Below are 14664 nucleotides of genomic sequence, written 5' to 3' on the forward strand. Positions count from 1 at the left end.
TAGTTCCTGTAATTCTTTAACCTGAAACTGTTTGAGCATCCAATAACAACCTTTAAAAATCCAGGATATTAATTCAGTGTATTAAAAGCAGGACAAAGCTGTGCTCTAGTCTCACTGTGATGCTTGCTGTCTCTTCAGAGATGTGTAACACAGGAAGCCACACCTGGCACAAACCTTTAGGAACTTCAGCAGCACTTTATTCACCAGGGAAGAACTGAGACAGACATTTGCAGGATAACTGCTGTTAGTTAAGAATGTGATTACCCTGTCCCCATTTTTACCTGCATTCCAAAAAGCAAGTCCAGGATACGCCTGAACATTTAAATCCTCAGAGAAAAAGAGTAACAGATTGGGAAAAAACACAGAAATATGATTTTCCTGTCCAGCATCTCCTCCCTTGATACATCTCCAAGAAGAACCAAGTCAGAGGTAGCAGACAGAATTAATTCCCTTTCTAGCTGTAACAGATGGTAAGAGACTTGCATCAGTGTAAGATGTGAACAGAGCTTGTGGGAACTGTGAATTCCTGCAATAGCCAAGGCTGTTATACATAAGCCCACCTAGGTGGCCTCTGCAGAGAAGCAGCTCTGGACATTGTTTCTAATTATGGAACCTAGCAGCATCTCTTGCAAGAATCATGGAAATGACCACCTTTGGGCTGCACCAGGTACACCAGAAGACGGCACAACCAGCACCCTGAACAGGCAAGGTGTCTGCATACATTTGAAGCAGGGCTAGGAAAAAAAGGAGCAGTTTCAGAGATCCATGGGACAGAACCAAAGGCAGGTTACTTTTTTGCTACCAACTTATGCCACTATGTCATGGGGCATAATTGGCGATGAAGTGGTATAGAAGCTGGGACGGTAACAGGCAGTCAGCTCACACTTGAGCAACTGGTAAATAACACCATGCAGAAGAAAAGCTGATCAGATCTTTGGCTGCTATCAAGACATGAAGACAGCTGTGAGTGACGGGAATATGCAACACCTTCTTCACCAAAGAAACAGAACGCCCTGGACAGTGCACAAACACCAAGAAGGAATCCACTCTCCTTTATATTGTATAAAATTAGTACTACAGTTAACAGGACTCAAACATCAGTGATAACTTTGATAGTATCTGTGCCAGACAAGACAGAAGTCATCAGTGGGAGTACTGTGATTCTTTAAAAGCCTCTTCTCTATGTTTTCATCTAACAGCACTGACACTCCACAAGAAGGACCTGTTGACAGTATTCCAAGCTGATTCCACAGGGCTGTATGTTTCCTAATGCTACTCTACAAGCAAGTCACTAATTTCTCTTGCCATGCAATGAACCACAAAAAGCACTCATCAACTTTGAAAAATACAGAACTCCTCCCATTCACTTTTTTTTTTCCCCCAAACAAGTTACTTTTCTCACAGAGAAGCAATAAAATTTCCCATCAGCATTGTTAGAAGGAAGGCAACAGTCACAGAGTTGTCTGTACTGGAGATGAATGTCAAAGCTGTGGAATGACAGAATTTTGGCAATTAATTGAATTATGGATAATTCTGACTTTGGAAAGAACAAACCTGTATGTTTCTTTATCAAACTTCTCATAACAAGAAGGCAAGTGCTGAAGTAAAAGAATGGCCTTCTATATTTAGACTTCTAGTAATGGATGTGGTGTAAACCTAGAGAAACCTACAGAACAAAACCTGCTTTAATATGGCAGCTTTTTTGACTGAACTAACCATCACAGCTGTAGAAAACTAAAGATGCAGGAATGTGATGATTGGAAGCCCAAAATACAAGCTCTGAATTAAGAAGAAAACCCTCAGTAAATAAATTGTGGCATCAACTATTAATATATAGTACTCCAAAACCCCTCTTTAGAGCTCTGACTCCAGCTTGCTGTAGGCACCTTAATTTATATGGCATTTTGAGTTAAAACCCTCCCTGCATACATTAGATATAGGTGAAATATGTATGGATAAACAAGGGCACTGGAGAAGCTGGGAGGGAATATTCAGCAATAGCCACGTCTGCTGTTTCAGTCATTTACCAGAAAATCAAAGTCAGTCCCAGTGGATGCAGCATCCCAACAGCTGCACTGCCTGCGAGAGCTGCACCACCCATTTAGTATGCTAGGTAGCAGCGTTGTCAGAAGGGTGGCTTTGATTGTACAAGTGCCTCAGCAAAGTCCCTTGGCTGAAGCTGAGTGCTTTTTTAGCATTATTCCCTTCCCCCAAACAAGGTTAAATCTCATTCATATTAGATACCATTAGATGTCACAGAGTTCCATTAAGCCTTACTTATGCCTGTGAAAACCACCAACTTGCATTTTGTAGTCAGTGCTCACACACCTTCAGTGGTTACATCCTAATTCAAGGCAATTTAAAAGCCCTCAGGTTTTGATTTTTTCCCAGGCTATCATCCCCACAGCTAAGGCACCGTTTCACACTTGGGCTAAGCCTGTAGCACACACACACACACCCCCCCCAAGAAATGGAAGTTTTGCAGTGATTCCCTTTACATATCAGAAGTGTTTCTCTTTTGCACTGAAGTAGCCATAGGTTATGTTGCCCTGTGCTGCTAGAGAATGCTCAGCTGCGAGGAGCTCTGCTGGTGTGCTCAGAATCAAGGGAGGCAGAAAACACTGGCACTGGCACTCCTCCCTCTGGCTAAAGCACTGCTGTGTGTCACAGGTGGAAGCAGAGCAGATGCTCTGCAGTGGGCAATCTTCCTGCATCGCCAATTAGGATGCAGCTGTTCTGAATACAACACCCGCTGGGAGCGTGAAGCAGGACTGAACCAGCATCAACCCTGAACGAGGTACTTGTGAGACACCTGAAGGAAGGATGGGCTTCAGACTGGAGCAAGTCTCAGATGTATCAACTGCCTCCTCAGAGGAAGAGAGGGAATCTTCAGTCATCTCATTCTGCTAGGACATTAAGACCTGGATATATGGGAGCAGGGCAGTATTAAAGAGCATCAGACACACAATTCAGAACTGACCTCTCCTACCTCTGCACATTTTCTGGGACTAGTTAATGGCCCTGGCCAAGGAAGGTGAAGGGGTTAGGCTTTCCTTTCTCTCACTTTGGGCCCACAGACTCTTATTCCCTCTCAATTATAGTCACTTAAGATACCAACACCTTGCTTTTGGAAGACTTTTATTTTCCCCCAGGCATGGCATTTAGAGAGAAGGAATGTTTTGTACAGTAAGAGTCCTAACCACTGTTTCCTGCCAACACTCTGGTGTTATTTTAGACTCCACCAGTTTATCCTGCATACAGGTCAACTGTGTAGTTGAGGTCACTTACTTCCAGTGAAAGCTATCCAGCGGGCATATTTAGTAGCTTCTCTTCGCCAGTGGGAAGCCACCAGCAAACCACATGTGATAGTTAGTGAAATGATTCCCATAATGATGAAAAATAACGTAGTGACCCACTCAGGAGGCAGCCGTGGAGGAATACAGGTCCTGTCACGTCCATGGATGGTTTGACACTGTCGCACAAGGCCAACTGTGAGAGCACCTGAAAACACATAGCAGAGAGGCAAGTAAACTTTCAAAATCCTCTCTGGGGGGCGCTCAGTTGCAGACCCAAGCTCAGAACGGTCCAGTACGGAGGGATTCTTTGATGAACCTCAGTAAGCTTTTCAAACACAGAGGATGGGGAGGGGGCATGCTTTAAACATCTTCTTTCATCAGAGGCTTGCACAAGTTGAAGTGAGATGGCTGCAAGCTGTATGTGGCTGTTGAGTGGCAATCAAGATCTAATCAGAGGGATGAAGCACTCCTATAAAGCCTGCCAATAATATCTGCTGAAGTGGTGGCTGGGTTGTACAGTGAATCAGGCCCTCACATGTGAAAGATGAAATACTTGATTTGTACCAAGAATATTTTAGACCCCAAAAAACTTGTTGACAGTAACTCTTAAAGAGTCCCACACTGCAAGAGAATGGTCAGTCCTTCTGACAGCTGCCAAGAGACAACACTACACATACAGCCTCAGATCCCTAAACAGAAGATGTATCTAGAAGATCTCAGAAAAAGGACCAGACTGGTACAGGAACCAGAAGGCTTTACACAAAATGAGGCACTTTCTGTTAAATGATTAAAAAATAACCTAGCTGATTTGAAATCCATTTCAGTCCTTTTGACACTCATAAAGAAGCTTTAGGAAGAATCAGCAGTGAAATTCTCTTTATATGAAAACTTTTAACCCAAAATTAGCATGCAGGATTAAAATCAACTTCTTCCAGTGTCTTACATCAAATTCTACTTTTCTCATTTTTGCCCCTTCTTCTGAATTGTTTTCCTAAATAACCATCATTATCCCTTGTCTAAATTGGGAACAAAACCCAGCAGTGTGAACATCTTCTTCCACAGATTAGTGTAAGTAAATGTTGTTATAGTTGACCTGTTTGAAGTAAAAAGAGGGCAACTTAGCAAAAACTGTGGCCTTCCAGTATCTGAAGGGGACTTACAGGAAGGCTGGGGAGGGACTACTGACAAGGTCTTGTCATGACAAGACAAAGGGTAATGGGTTTAAACTGGAAGAGGGGAGATTGAAAGTAAATGTTAGGAAGAAGTTATTTGCAGTGAGGGTGGTGAGACACTGGCATGCACCTCCTAGCACCTCAGAGCCAATTTCTGCAAGTGTTCAGATCCTGTCTGCTTCCACCTTCACAGCAAGTACCAGCAGGATTAGCTTCTGAGCTCAGCACTGCTGGGTGAGGTGGCAGAATGCCAGGTTTTGTTAGATGGAGCTCTTCTGATGCACTCTTAAGGGATGAGGACAACCAAGAGCAAAGCCATTACTGAATCAGTTCTGTTGAACCATTGTTTAGACTATGAATTTTTAGTCCTACTGAAATATCTCCTTTGTAATTACATATCCATCCATGGAAGATTCAGAGCTCAATTTTCAGCTGAAAGCTGATGTAAAAGAATTTCTGAAAGGGTCAGTCACAAACCCAACAGAACTGACATTTCCTACTCCAGATACACAGCAACTACAGCAGGACCACACAAAACTGACCCAGAATGACAAAGGCAATCTTGCACAGCTCACATACCTGTCCAGCACAGTTTTACCATCAACTGCTTCTCAGCTGCTTTTCCATAGCCTGCAATGTGTTCATTTTACATCAGCTGCTGGGGCAGAGGGCAGATGTGTGTGCCTCCTTAAAAGTCAAGATCCCTGAAACACACACATGGGAAAACCTCACACAAAACACTAAGCAGTTTCCTGTAGCTTGGGGATAAAGAGGCTATTCACTGCAGTAGCACAGACCAGGAAATGAAGCCTCATCACTCTGCAAAGCTAGGCTTTAACAACAGTTTCACTACACTTCCAGTAGAAGTCACTTCTTTCTACACTGCACTTCTAATCTAGAGAGTGACCTCATCAGAATGACATCACACCCTCACTAATGCTTTTGGAATTCCCAAACCTCTCCCCTGAGACAGCTAATCGATCTTTCAGGTGCAACTCGCTGTTTAGGGTGAAGACATTTTTCAGTTAGCAAGAGCCCCTTTAACAAGTCAGACCAAAGCTAAGTCCAGTGCTGCCGTATCTGGAGGAAGCAGAAGAGAACTTCAGTCTTGAACTACTGTTTTTCAGTGCAGTTTTTCTGGTTCAAACATCTACTTCTTAAAAAAAAAAAATCTGAACCCCTCACTTGGAGTCCTGCATCCAGTTCTGCAGCCCCTATGACAAGAGGGATGTGGACATGGTGGAGCATGCCCAGAGCAGGGCCAGGAGGATGCTCAGAGGGCTGCAGCAGCTCTGCTGTGAGCACAGACTGAAAGAGTTGGGGCTGTTCAGTCTGAAGGAGAGGAGGCTCCCAGGGGACCTTCTTGTGGCCTTCCAGGATCTGAAGGGGGCCTACAAAAAAAGCTGGGGAGGGACTTTTGAGGCTCTCAGGGAGTGACAGGACTGGGGGGAATAGAGCAAAGCTGGAGGTGGGGAGAGTGAGGCTGGAGGTGAGGAGGAAGTTGTTGAGCATGAGAGTGGTGAGAGGCTGGAATGAGTTGCCCATGGAGGTGGTTGAGGCCCCATGGCTGGAGGTGTTTGAGGCCAGGCTGGCTGAGGCTGTGGCCAGTCTGATCTAGGGTAGGGTGTCCCTGCCCATGGCAGGGGGGTTGGAACTGGCTGATCCCTGTGGTCCCTCCCAACTCTGATGTGGTGGAAGGTCTGAATTATGCCTAGAACACATATCCATCACATGCCCCAAACACCTGCCCAAATACCCATTTTGCCCCCCCCCTTCTTGCTTCATCTCCCCAGGTGGCAGAAGCAGGAAAGCAGCCAAAAGCTTTGGCTCCTCTCAGTCTCTCACAGCCCCCATGTTTGGCCTTGTGTTGCAGCTTGCTTTGTTTTGTGATGGGCACAGGACAGGATCCTAGGCCTGTGCAGCTTCCTTTGTGGGAGCAATGACTCAGGATTGGTTCCAGGGCTGGTTTTACCTGTTGCTATTGGTCAAAGACGCTGGCCAAAAAGCTTCAAACCCTGCAAACTGCTTGTTTGATGCTGCTACTTTTGGTTTGTCTTACTGCTTGTGTACCACCACACTTTGCATCCCACCCAAGTGGGGACTTGCCTGTGACCAGCAGCCTGACCCTGCCTGACCAAGCCTGAACACAGGTAACGACCCAGCAACCACCTAGCTACGGGTTTGGACACTGGGACCTGATGGTTATGCTTTGGCCAGCACTCAGTATTTGCTCTTAACTCTTCTTTGTGGACTACAGATCTGAAGTAGATATACTCTGTAGTCAGAGTTTTGAACCTTGAATCTGCAGGCTCTAGGGAGGCAAATGGAGGGCAAAAGGAGGCCTGTGGACTGTTTCTAGAGGTCTCACAAAGGGAACTCCCAGAAACAACCTCATTACAAGCTCGTAGGTGTAGTTAATGTTTAAGTTCATTACACAGGCATCCTGGGCTGGCTCAGGAGCAGTGTGGCCAGCAGGGCAAGGAAGGTTATTCTGCCCCTGTGCTCAGCACTGCTCAGGCCACAGCTTGAGTGCTGTGCACAGTTCTGGGCTCCTCCATTCAAGAGAGATGTTGAGGTGCTGGAAGGTGTTTGGAGAAGGGCAGCAAAGCTGGGGAGGGGCCTGGAGCACAGCCCTGTGAGGAGAGGCTGAGGGAGCTGGGGGTGTGCAGCCTGCAGCAGAGGAGGCTCAGGGCAGAGCTCATTGTTGTCTGCAGCTGCCTGCAGGGAGGCTGTAGCCAGGTGGGGTTGGGCTCTGCTGCCAGGCAGCCAGCAACAGAACAAGGGGACAGAGTCTGAAGCTGTGGCAGGGGAGGTCTAGGCTGGATGCTAGGAGGAAGTTGTTGTCAGAGAGAGTGATTGGCATTGGAATGGGCTGCCCAGGGAGGTGGTGGACTCACAGGAGTGCCTCACTTGTGTATGTAAACTGGGCAGAAGGTCCCATAGTGACAGATCTCCTGTTGGATGAAGACTTCAAAAGAAGTCTCTGGTGTGGAAAAACAAGTGGGGGGTTCTATTTGCCATGAAACTGAAAACAAGAGTGAGATTATGTGGTATTTTATTGATTTTGGCCTCATTCTAAAGCAATCACACAGCTGACAGGCATCTGCCAACCAACTAACTTGTTACAGAAATTTTTGTCTAAGCTTACCTACTCCATCACTGAAAGGAGAGGCAGAGATACTGAATCAAACACTCTCTACAGCACAACAGCCCCATTCCTACAGCTGCAGCACAACAACCCCATTTCGAGCTAGTGTCTAAATTCCACTCTGATGCCCAGGTGGAAGAGGTTTCTAATTGTTCCCACCAATCCTGGCACAATGGCTGAAAACCCAAGGACCTAACACATAGGTGTAACACAATCAGCAGAGCTAATGCTAGCAGAATAGGTAGCTTCAAGACAGACACAGCCCTAAATTGTGTGCAGCAGAGTAATCATACCTGCCCATCCTCCACCTGCCAGTGCCCAAACTGCACAGCCACCATGAGCTGTAATGACATCCTGGAGATGCAGGTGGCTGCTCCCTTTCTCTCCTATGCCTCTCCATCGGTGGCTTCTGTGACTGACATGATGCAGGTCAGCAGAGCTTGTGCAAGAGGTGATTAGGATATATAATCTAATTACTAAAATTGAGATTCAGCCTCCATCAAGAGAGAGAAGGCTGCACTGAGCAAATGGCAGCAAAGTGGTCCTTAGTCTTTCCTGGTGAATCCATTCCCTAAAGTGCTCCTGCATTTCAAACAGATCCAACAACATTCCAGTAGTGACAGTCTGACTATAGCCAGCCCTTCAGTTTATGCCAGTGAGAGATTTCATTACCATATCCCTGCATTTCCTCACCCCACTAAATCTTGCAGACAACCACTGATGCTCGTTTTCTGACACTACATATTTTTATTAGAATCACTAATAAAAAGACTCTTTAACAAATACACCAACATTTGGGAGCATCACCTGTTTGGTCAAAAACTAACTTCCACAAAGGGGGAAAGGCAGCAAACCAAAGAGAGTCAAGCCCTCATTGTTCCCCTTTGTGTGGCTGCCACAGAGCCAACCCACAAGTCCCAGTCTGACCCGCCAGTGCTGTGCCATCCCACTCCTGTTTCCCTGGTAACTACAGAGCCACCAAGGAAAAATCACACACTGTGGAGAGAAACAAAGATTGCTGCAGCCCTTTCACTCCCCCACCTCTCCACCACTTCTGAATTATTAACAGTGGCACAGCAATACCACGGCTGGAAATCAGTAGCATGGTAACAGCCATTTAGCTGTTCGCTGTTCATCTATTATTGGATTGCCAAAACTCGTGGGCTCAGGCGTGCCAGATGGCCACAGGAAAGGGGCCACTGCCATGAGAGCTTACCATAGCAAAAAGAAGCAACTGATGTGGTAAAAGCATGATGCTCAGTTGTTAGAAGCTTACAGAGTTCAGCAACTATGCTGTCTCAAACCACACAAATCCCCAGAGCTGCTCTTGCTCATACAGCTTAGGGTACCTGCTCCTCCTCTGTCCTCCCCTACTGTCCCCACCTGAAAACATCTTTACTCTTTCATCTTATTTTGGAGAAGATGCTATTCCTTGGGTTTAAAGGCTTCTGCTGTCCTTTATATCCCTTGACAACAGCCTCCCCACTTTAATCTTCTCTCTAGCAACCACATCCCTTAGCAAAATGCTCATTACCAACCTTTAATACGTACTATGGACCAATATGCCTAGCAAGGAGGTAAAAACACCCAGCTGCTTCCAGACAGCCTGCTCACCCTCCCTCCCTCAGCTGTCACACACAGTATCACAGTATCATCAGGGTTGGAAGAGACCTCACAGATCATCAAGTCCAACCCTTTACCACAGAGCTCAAGGCCAGACCATGGCACCAAGTGCCACGTCCAATCCTGCCTTGAACAGCTCCAGGGACGGCGACTCCACCACCCCCCCGGGCAGCCCATTCCAGTGTCCAATGACTCTCTCAGTGAAGAACTTTCTCCTCCTGATGAGATGTTGTTGTTCTGCTAGAAACTCCAGCTGTGACTGCCAGACCATTTCTGCTCAAACAAAATACTTTTCTTTGGAGAACTGTGGGCTTGTTAAACCATCTTTGCTAAGTGAAGAGCACAGCTTAGAGGGCTCCTAATGAAGTGCTGGTGACGTAAATCTGAGAGCACCATGAGTGTGGCAGGGCCACTGATGAGTTTGATGTTTTAGTAATGAGTGCAGTACATGGAGCTACGTTATTTGAGCACACTAAAACATTCATTGCTGCTGCTTAGGTAACAGTCACATGCCAGGGAATGGCAGACGTAAAATAAGGGCAGCTCAGTTAAACCATTCCCTGGAACTTTTATTGGGCTACAGACAAGGCCAGGAGGAAATGAAGTTGTTCTTGGAAAAGTTTCTAAGTTCTATACAAGCAATAAACTTGAATGAACAAAGATCTAGGTCCAGCTAAGAGGAGGAACAGGCTGCAGAGTGCTACCCAATGCAAGTGAAAACTGTAGAGGTTGAAAGAGAATGCAGTGATTTTGTCATGGCAGACTAATTCCCTGTGCCAGTGTTCAGGATAACCATCAAGTTGACTTTGGCCACCTTGCCTTTAACATGTCTGCTGCTCCTTGCCTGCAACCAAGCCTCTCTGACAGAAGACCTCTTTCAAAGTGAGCGAAGCATAGCCGAGGAATTCCTGAGAGGAACAAACAACAAAGCACGGTAAGAATAGTTCCAGCACAGCTGCCCATAACAGCACACAAGGAGGAGGCATTGCCACCAAAATAATTGTTCCAAGTCATCCAAGGAATTTGTCAGTTTGAGTGGGACCTTTCCCATCCTATGGATTTGCTTTTCCTGCAGTGGGCAGGCAAAGAGTACTGTTGCTGTACAAAAGGAGAAGAAAGAATGGCTTGGTTAGGTTTAGCTGTATCCAGTTTGCTATGGGGGAAATCTCCATCAGTTGTGTATTCCAGGTGTTAGTTCCTTGGAAAGAGACTGCTCTCCCTTCTGCCTTTCCCAAATTACAGGGAACTAACTGACTTTGCTGATCCTGCTCTAACACAGCCTGGGAGGTACTCCAGAGTGTGTCTACTTAGTTCTAGTCATTCCAGTGTGTAACTCCACCAGGAATCAGGCCCTCTACCCTCTGTCACAAGGAGGTAAGTCACGCTCAGAGTAAGCAGTACAGATACCATCTTGCAGGATGTGCACCACCTCTGGGGTGAAGAGGGGAAAAATAAAGTACCCTGCTGGTCTGCAAAGCACCTGAAGAGCAGGGAGGAAAGGAGATTACCAAATCTGGGGCAGATCTCTTGACTCTTAAGGGCATGGTCCATGTTGTTTCACAGAACTGCAGGGTCTCTCTACACAAGGTCCTGTTGCATGATGCCTACTGGCAGACAGAGCTCAGACAGAGCTCAGACACAGCTGACCAGAATTACAACTTGTAAAAGTAATTAGCATTCATCACCATTTTCAATCACTGACCCATTCAAGCAATTGTTAAATGTATGCAGCCTCAAATGTCATCCCAGAGCATTCTGCAAAATAGCACAGCCCCATAAGCAGGTTGAAGACTCTTTGCTCCACTCTTTCCTCCACCCTTTGTGCTTAGGCCATCATGCTATGGGCTTTTTGCACAGAGCTGCTTTCCAGCAGGCCAGCCCCTAACCTGAACTGATCTATGGGGATATTCCTCCTGATTAACTATAAAGGGTATACAAAGGAGCAAAACCTAAGATAGGATCGACTGCCAGTTTCCAGTCAGGCATGAGAATATCTGTCAATTGCTGTCCTTACCTAAACGATTGCTTCTTTTGTGAGGGATGGGGACAGTTTGGATAGATGCTCTTTAGCACTGATGCTGCTCAAGGAACTTCAAGGCTCCTGTGCAAGCAGGGTAGTCAGGATGTGGCATGACAGATTGATTCTTTCACTGCGGATGTTTCAGGATGTTGTTCAGTTAGTAGATTAAGAAGCAATCGAGTTCAGACTTACTAAAATAAGATTTATGAGTGTTAAAGGATGATCTAGAGAAAGGCTTAAAAGAACAACAGAGAATTACCTGCAAAGGCACAGAACACAGGAGAGTTCAAACAAAGGGATTATGAATTATCTCCCCTGTCCTTTGTATCCCAGATCTTTCTGGTGTTCCCTCTGATCTGTCTGTCAAGTCATCTAATAGGTAATGCAGCCCTGGAAGAAAAGCTTTGGAGTTTCTCACTTTGAAGCAGACAGGATGCAAGAGCAATTCACATGCCTACTGGATATTTATTGGTATGAAGCAAACACCTCAAAAGTATTTATGCAATGTTAGAAGATCAGTTTTAGTAGAGCCCTAGATTTATTTGCAAGGTCCTTCATATATCTAGAGTGCATCTTTTGTGAGCAATTCAAGTCGATATTGCAAGATAGAGCACATTATTGCACAAGCTGCTATTTCTCTCCTACTCTGTTTATCACTTTCTCTGACACCAGAATGCTTTCACCCTTTCCAACCAACTTTGAAATGCATCATCCTTCTTTTCCCAGAGATGCAGAGGGTGTTCCCTTGTTTTGGAACTAGGTGACTTGCTCCAAAATATTCACGCTGACTATAACCATGTCCTGGGCTGCAGCAACAGTTTGTGGGCAGCAGGGCAAGGGAGGGGATTCTGCCCCTTTACTCTGCTCTCATAAGACCCCACCTGGAGTCCTGTGTGCAGTTCTGGAGCCCCCAGCACAAGAAAGACATGGAACTGTTGGAGCGAGTCTAGAGGAGGGCCACGAAGATGCTGAGAGGGCTGCAGCAGCCCTCCTATGAGAACAGGCTACAAGAGTTGGGGCTCTGCAGCCTGGAGAAGAGAAGGCTTCCAGGAGACCTTGGAGTGGCCTTCCAGTATCTGAAGAGGGCCTACAGGAAGGCTGGGGAGGGACTACTGACGAGGTCGTGTAATGACAAGATGAGGAGGAATGGGTTTGAACTGGCAGAGGGGAGATGGAAACTGGATGTTAGGAAAAGGTTCTTTGCAGTGAGGGCTGGTGAGACACTGGCACAGGTTGCCCAGGGACGTTGCAGAGTTGCCATCCCTGGAGGTGTTAAAAAAAAAACCTGCATGGGGCACTTAGTGCCATGGTCTGGCTGACTGGACAGGGCTGGGTGATAGGTTGGAGTGCATGAGCTTGGAGGTCTCTTCCAACCTGGCTGATCCTATGATTCTGGGCACTCTTCAGAACTCCAGAGCTTAATGGCTTTGAAACAGAAGAATTCTCATTAAAAGCCTAAAGCTGGTGTTAACAGAGTTGTGGTGCATCAGCAGAAAAGCTTGCCATGCTGCTGAAGACCATCTGGTGCCTGAGTTGCCTCAAAAGTTTTCAATTCAGTGTTTGTATCATGCTTAATTCAAACCAAATCCTCCCTCTACAGCCTTCTCTCTCCCTGCTCCCACCCCCAAAGGAGAGGAGAAAAAAAAAGATGAAAAAAACCCAGGGGCCACCTATTGGGAAAGATTCTTATGACTCACACACACATTAGAAACGTTTATTACAGTCATCATGATACACGAGTTGTAAAGGATGTTTAAATTGCAGACATTTGGGCCAATAAAAAGCAAATTTATTTCTGAATTCCAACATAGGAATGTCTCTGCCATGCTGCTTGTGCATTCTGGGGGGAGGTTTAATGTTGGCCTTTTGGTTTCCTGGGCTTTTTGGTTTCTTAAAGTGCTGGACCACCACAAGCTGCAAGAGCTATCCTCAGGCAACAAAGCAGGAGCAGCTCTCCTGAGGATGTAACAAAGGCTCTGTGTGCTCTCGGGTATCAGAGCCAAGAAAACTGCCCACGCTGAAAGGATTCTTTGGTGCTTCAGAAGACAACATTTAATTAATGTTGGTAAACAGCATCTCTAATAGGTTGCATCCTTGTGATTGTTGACTTTATGACACTATAAGCATCACAATAGGATAGTGTTGTCAGGGTCTTAGTTTCTTAAGTGGGGAAGGCTTGAGAAGGAAAAAGGAACTTGAAAGCAAAAACAACCCCAAAACCCAAACACAAGCCCGAAGAAACAACAAAGAAAGCTCAGTGGCTTACTTAGCTTAAAAAGACAAAGGGACAAAAAAGCATAATTAATTCATTTTTTCCCCCAACCAAAATCACAGTATCACAGTATCACAGTATCCAGCTACTCAAAGCTGACAAAATCCTCTGCCTAAAAGAAAAGAAAGACCAAGGTCAGTGTCAATATCGAAAAGTGATGTTCTAAGCAGCAACACCAGTTTGAGGCCATATGTTCCATGGAAAGCCAGAAGCTATGGCACCTACAGCTGTTCTGCCATTTAACATCTGATGAGCTTGTGTTCTTTGTAACAGAGTTAGATTTGGCTTGATAGAGCTGTAAAATGATCCCTCTCCAGCCACCAGACCACACGACCCTGCCCCAGCCTTCTCAGACATTGTCTGCTAATGGCTTTACAGCCATAGAAACACAGAATCATAAAATCAAGCAGGCTGGAAGAGAGCTCCAAGCTCACCCAGCCCAACCTAGCACCCAGCCCTGCCCAAGCAACCAGACCATGGCACTAAGTGCCCCAGCCAGGCTTGGCTTCAACACCTCCAGGCACAGCCACTCCATCACCTCCCTGGGCAGCCCATTCCAATGCCAATCACTCTCTCTGACAACAACTTCCTCCTAACCTCCAGCCTAGACCTGCCCTGGCACAACTTCAGACTCTGTCCCCTTCTTCTAGTGCTGGTTGCCTGGGAGAAGAGCCCAACCCCACCTGGCTACAGCCTCCCTGCAGGTAGCTGCAGACAGCAATGAGCTCTGCCCTGAGCCTCCTCTGCTGCAGGCTGCACACCCCCAGCTCCCTCAGCCTCTCCTCACAGGGCTGTGCTCCAGGCCCCTCACCAGCTTTGTCACCCTTCTCAGGACATGTTCCAGTACCTGAACATCTCTCTTGAACTGAGTTGATGTGCAGGCTCTTTGAGGCTGGCCATCATCTACAGGAGTCAGTGGTGAATGGTGGCCAGGCTGGGTCAGTAATGACAGCACCAGAGTTTGCTGTGTGGTGCAAACAACCAGCAAGGACACAGAAATTCTTCCCAGTTTAGTGGATTGCCTTCCATACAGGTGTCTTAAAAGGTGACAATAACTGAACTCAGAGAGTCATAGAATGGTTTAGGTTGGAACGGACCTCAAAGCTCTGCCAGTTCCAACCCCTTGCCATAGG

At 46.3% G+C, this 14664-nt stretch overlaps 1 protein-coding gene across 1 annotated transcript in view; it reads right to left on the reverse strand.

The window, feature by feature from the left end:
• Window positions 1-14664, reverse strand: part of MOSMO (modulator of smoothened) — a 35502-nt gene that overhangs the window by 5357 nt on the left and 15481 nt on the right. Inside the window, exon 2 of the mRNA XM_064153809.1 lies at window positions 3289-3501. Coding sequence (XP_064009879.1) covers window positions 3289-3501 — 213 coding nt within the window. The remainder of the gene's footprint in view (window positions 1-3288; window positions 3502-14664) is intronic.

Source organism: Pogoniulus pusillus, chromosome 13 (genome assembly GCF_015220805.1).
Source record: "Pogoniulus pusillus isolate bPogPus1 chromosome 13, bPogPus1.pri, whole genome shotgun sequence".
NCBI lineage: Eukaryota > Metazoa > Chordata > Aves > Piciformes > Lybiidae > Pogoniulus > Pogoniulus pusillus.